This window comes from Ambystoma mexicanum, chromosome 3q (genome assembly GCF_040938575.1).
Source record: "Ambystoma mexicanum isolate Mex_15411 chromosome 3q, UKY_AmexF1_1, whole genome shotgun sequence".
In the NCBI taxonomy this organism is placed as follows: Eukaryota; Metazoa; Chordata; class Amphibia; order Caudata; family Ambystomatidae; genus Ambystoma; species Ambystoma mexicanum.
In genome coordinates, this window is record NC_090926.1 from 76,652,320 (window position 1) to 76,658,183 (window position 5,864).

At 47.4% G+C, this 5,864-nt stretch overlaps 1 protein-coding gene across 1 annotated transcript; it reads right to left on the reverse strand.

Moving 5' to 3' along the window:
- Window positions 1–541: 541 nt before the first annotated feature.
- LOC138447936 (octapeptide-repeat protein T2-like) lies at window positions 542–1,162 on the reverse strand. The gene has a single exon (XM_069604461.1). It carries the CDS (start codon window positions 1,160–1,162, stop codon window positions 542–544), a length of 621 nt encoding a protein of 206 aa, XP_069460562.1.
- Between the last annotated feature and the right edge of the window lie 4,702 nt (window positions 1,163–5,864).

The following is a 5,864-nucleotide window of genomic DNA, read 5'->3' on the forward strand; positions in this document are numbered from 1 at the left end:
CTTTCTCCCGCAGATTGTTAATACTCCCTTTTCACATACAGAAAGATATTCCTGCGAGCCAGACAAGCCAGATTCGAAGGTCCGGTCCAGTCCATCTTCCGGGTCCTGCGCTTCACCATAGAAGAAGCAACAACACTCCAAACCAGACCTGCGCCTCCGTGGGAGTCAGGTGTGCGTAACATCCCCCCTAAGGCCCCTCCCATGGTGTTCCTTCTGTCAGGCACAGGTTTTGTTGGGAATTTCCAATGAAATTTCCTGATTTGACGTGGTGCATGGATATTCTCACTGGGCTCCCAGGATCTATCTTGTGGTCCAAATCCTTTCCAATCGACGAGATAATATAGCTTGGTCCTAGAGTATTTAGAGTCCAAGATATCTTTGACTTCAAATTCTGGTTCTCCGTCAACAAGTGTGTGCTTAGGTGGTGTCCCAATCCGTGTGCCAGGTTGCATTGGTTTCAGGAGGGACACATGTAATACCGGGTGGATGTGTAGATTAGGTGGTAAATCCAGTTTCACGGCTGCTGGGTTGATGATTGCTGTCATGCCTTGGGGGAGATGGCAGGTTTGGAATCGTTGGCACGGCGGTCCGCCATTGAATGTTCCTTCACGTCTCCCCGTACGACCTGTGCGGGTCTAGTTCTTATGCTTCGCGCACGTAACCGGTAGTACTCATTCTGCTGCTTCCGGTTCACGGACGCATTGCAACGTTTCCTTGGTTTCGCCTGTGTTGCCAGCGCTTGTGTGCTTTCTTCCATGCGGTTCTCCGCTTCCTCCTGGTCCTTTTCCTCTGTATTTCTCCCCTTTGTGTTCCGCTTATTCCTGCCGCCCATCCGCTCCTTTCTTTCCTTCCTTGCCCCTCCTCGCTCTGTTTTTTCCTTTCGTTCCATTTCGGACTTCTCGTCCTTTTCCTTTCTGCCCTTTGCTCTTCGAGCTTCCTCCTCCTTGCTCTTTCCTTTCCCTCCTCTTACTTTCTCTTTAAGCCCGCCTGTGTACCGTACCCCTGCTTGCATTTGGACTGCCTCTGCCATTCGAACTGCACCTTCTTGCTTACCTGTGTACCGGACCCCAGTTTGCCTTTGGACTGCCTCTGCCATTCGAACTGCATCTTTTTGCTTACCTGTGTACCGGACCCTTGTTTGCCTCTGGACTGCCTCTGTCATTCGAACTGCATCATTTGCTCACCTGTGTACCGAATCCTTACTAGCCTCTGGATTACCTTCTATCACGTCTTGCATCTTCCTGCCTTTCCGTGGACCTAAGACCGCTCTGCTCCAGCCTGTGGAATTCTCATAGGGGTTTTTTATGCCATTGGCTTTTTCCCCTCTTTGACGGTCACGGCGTCCTTCCGTGGATGTCCCTATCTGCATAACAAAAAAGGAGAGACCCGGGAGCAAAGAGAAAAGGAAGCCCGGGAGAAAAGACTAAGGTGAGGAGGAAGGGGAGGGAGTTGAGACGTAGTCCTCCTTTGAGGAAGGGGACATAGCAGACCCTTGTGACAGTTTGCAACGCCACCAAATCAGCATGGCTACAGCTCAGCAGATTCAGGAACTCGTAGCAGCCGTACAGAACCTGAACTTAGAGGTACAGAATCTCAAGAGTGCCAATACTGCCTTAGAACAACGCCTGACGGAGAGAGAGCGCCCTTTGACAGATCTACCTCCACTTCCTTTGGTGTCCGGTAAATTCGATGGAGCACCCAAAAGGGTTAAAGAATTCTTGGATGCTTGTAATCTTCACTTTTCATTTCATGCTCAAACCTTTGCTTCAGATCATGCCAAAATTGGGTTTATGATTACCCACATGACCAGTAATGCCCTTGCATGGGCCAACCCTTTAGTTAATCAAACCGACCCAGTTTTACAAGATTACAGCGCCTTCAAAACCCTGTTACAGAAGACTTTTTTGCGTACTGAGAGTACTTTTTTGGCGTCTGAAGATCTTCTAGACATCCGTCAAGGCAATTCTGATCTACTAACCTACATAACAATCTTCAAGCAAGTCGCAGCTGAAGCAGGATAGCAAGAGCAAGCGCAGTATGCCATCTTCCGACGAGGTCTAACGGAAGACCTCAAAGACGAGCTTGCCTGGATAGCTCGACCTACTGCCACTGCTACTTGTCACTGCTACTCTCCGCATTGACTTACGCTTGACGGAACGCCGAGCAGAGAAAAAGAAGTCCAAACCCTATGGATCTCCTCCCTTGGATCACCTTCCTCCCATTTCTTCGTCTTCCTCGCGACCAAACAGAGAAGAACCAATGCAGATCGGGACCACTCGGGCCCCTCTTACTCCAGAGGAACCGAAGAGATGCAGAGAAGGGAGCCTATGTATGTATTGTGGGGCTTCTACACATTTTCTTAGGGACTTTCCAGATGTCTCTCCCAGACGATTGGGAAACGATCGCCCTCGGTAAGTGTTAGGACTCACTTCCGAGGGGCCATCACAAGTCCTTATGCCACTCTTTCTGTGTCTTCCCCGGAGATAACTGAAGACTCTCGTCTCATGGTTCTTTTAGTGACCCTACAACTGGGTGATTCCGAGATACAGTCTCAAGCCCTACTGGATTGCGGAGCAGCCGGCAATTTCATGGATACTCATTGGGCTGCTCAGAAGGGTATAACCCGAATCGCCAAAAAAGAAGACCAGAAGGTGGAAGGTGTTGACGGCGAACGTTTAAGCTCTGGCTTGATAACCCACACCACAGAAGAACTCGTCATGTCAATACAGCAACATACCGAAAGTATCGCCTTCGACATCATCCGTGTAGCTCACTTTCCTCTCATTCTTGGGATAGGCTGGTTATGGAAACACAACCCCACCATTAACTGGACCAAGAATCTTCTAAGCTTCCATTCCACAATCTGTAAGGCTGAATGTCTGCCTGAACCCAAATTTGAGACTGTGAAAACAGCGAGTAGCTGTGAGCCCAGAGTTGTACATTGCCTACCAAACCATCTTCAGGAATTCACAGAGGTAGTTACCGAAAAGGTTCCCTTAGATCTTCCCCCTCACCGACCGGAAGACTGCTGCATAGACCTCACTCCAGGAGCCCTTGTACCCTTTTGTCAGATGTTTCCTCTGCCTTTGGAAGAAAAGCGCTATCTTAGAGAGTATTTGGATAAAAACCTTACCAACGAACTGATTAGACCCTCGAAGTCTCCGGCGGGAGCCTCTTCATTCTTTATTGCAAAGAAAGAGTCTCAGGAATTACGTCCCTGCATTGACTACAGGGGCTTGAACAAAGTGACCATCAAGGATCGGTATCCTATGCCTCTTATAACGGAAATCATTCAAGCTGTCCAGTGTTCTACCATTTTTACCAAACTTGACCTATGGAATTCATACCATCTGCTCCGAGTCCAGGCGGGGGATGAGTGGAAGACGGCTTTTCGGACTCCGTTTGGACTTTACGAATATCAAGTGATGCCCTTTGGGTTAGTCAATGCCCCTTCCATTTTTCAGCGCTTTATGGATCGCCTCTTCTCAGATTTGCTGTGCCACACGACCATAGTCTATCTTGATGACATTTTGGTGTTTTCTCGGTCACAAGAAGAACATGAGGAACATGTCAAGGAAGTCTTCCAGCGACTAAAGGACAACCATCTTTCAGTCAAGCTTAACAAATGTGTATTTTCAGCTTCCTCCATTTCCTATTTGGGGTTTATTCTCTCCAGCAAAGGTATTTCGATGGATCCTCAGAAGGTCACATCAATCCTAAATTGGCCTTCACCTAAGTCTGTTAAAGAGGTGCAAAAGTTTCTGGGTCTTTCAAACTTTTATCAAATATTCATTCCCAATTTCTCCCAGAAGGTTTTGCCCATCACTACCCTACTCAAGAAGTCCTCTGTTCCCTTCTGTTGGTCTGCAGCAGCCGAAGACAGTTTTCATCATCTTAAGGAAGCCTTCTGTTCTGCTCCCATCCTACGTCAGCCGGATCAGCGACTTCCCTTCATCTTGGAGACTGATGCATCGGCGGCAGCTGTAGGAGCAGTCCTGTTACAGGTACACCAAAATAAAGAGCACCCTATCCCTTACTTTTCCAAAACCCGCAATGTCAGCCAAAAAAACGATTCGGTCATTGAACGGGAATTACTCACCATGAAGTTGGCTTGACTGGAGTGGCGACATCTTCTTCAAGGAGGCGAACATCCCTTTACTATCAGGACCGATCACAAGAACCTGCAAGTATTAAAGCAGTTTGAGTGTTACAATACTCGCGAAGCAAGATGAGCAAATTCTTTTGCCCATTTTGACTTCATCATAACCTACATCCTAGGTGATCAGAACTTGGTGGTGGATGCCCTTTCCCACCGCAGTGATTACACATCTGAAACAGAATCCACGAAGGAACTCATGTTTCCCCGAACCAAGAGTATTGGAATACTTTCCACATTTCTCAGACAAGTCAGAGAATCTCCCGTAGGACTATTGGAGGTAGAAAGACACCCCAAAGATACCATATATGACATCAAGGAAGGTTTCTATCTAGTAAAAGGTAAACTGTATCTACCTACACAAGCCCTAAGGAAAACGCGTTGTCCTGGTACCATGATTCCAAGATTGCAGGACACAGAGGCAACAAGGGTACCCTAGATTACCTACAAAGACACTTTTATTGGCCAAGCCTGAAAGAAGATATCGATCAGTATGTATAGTCCTCTATCATTTGCTTCCGTAACAAGGTACCCCATCAAAGGCCGGTAGGGTTGTTAGAACCCTGTACCATCCCTACAGGTCCCTGGAATACTATTTCGACTGATTTCATCGTCGAGTTACCCCCATCCCAGGGATGTACTTGTATCATTGTCGTAGTCGATTCTTTCTCAAAATTGTCCCATTTCTCCCCTCTGCCTGGGGTTCCTTCCGCAACTGAAATGGCTGAAGTGTTTCTAAAGGATGTGTTTCGTTTACACAGGATACCCACTAAAATCATTTCAGATCGAGGTAGTCAATACACCTCACGGTTTTGGAAACGATTTGCGATAGATTGGGCATTCAGAGGGCTTTGACATCGGGCTTTCACCCTCAATCTAATGGGCAGACCAAACGGCTCAATGGTACCCTCGAGCAATATTTGAGGTGTTTTATAAATCAACAACAGGATGACTGGGTCACACTGTTGCCTTTGGCCGAATTTTCCTATAACAACTCTAACCACTCTACTCTTGGTACTAGCCCTTTTTACTGCACCTATGGTTATCACCCACATTCCATTCAACCCCTTTCAGTAACTTCCACTAACATACCATCTGTTGATTCTTCTCTCTCGCTTATTCGGGAATCCCACAAGAAAGCGTAGATGAGCCTCCAGGAGGCACAAGATCGCTACAAGACCCAAGCAGACAAACACCGAAGACCGGTCCCAGGGTGGGAAGTGGGATCCCGAGTTATGCTTTCCACAAGATATTTACCTCGATGGGTACATCCCTCCATGCTGTCACCTAGATACATAGGGCCTTACAAGATTACACACAAAATAAACCCTGTGGCCTTTCGTCTTCAACTTCCTGTAGGTCCCTGGAGAATACATCCTGTATTCCATACATCCCAATTAAAACCCTTTCAAGAGGATAAATGGTCACGCAACCCTAAGTACCTTACCTTGCCTACAGACTCTGCACAGGAAGAATACAAAGTCGCTCAGATATGTGACTCGAGATATCACAGGGGTAGGTTAGAGTATCTTGGACGTTGAAAAGGGTATCCCTGGTCAGAGAATTCCTGGGAACCTAAATCTCATATCAATGCCCCTCTTTTGGTACGTAAGTTTCATCACTATCATCCAGGCAAGCACGAAGGGGTGAGTCTAAGGAGTGGGCATACTGTCATGCCTTGGGGGAGATGGCGTGTTTGGAATCGCTG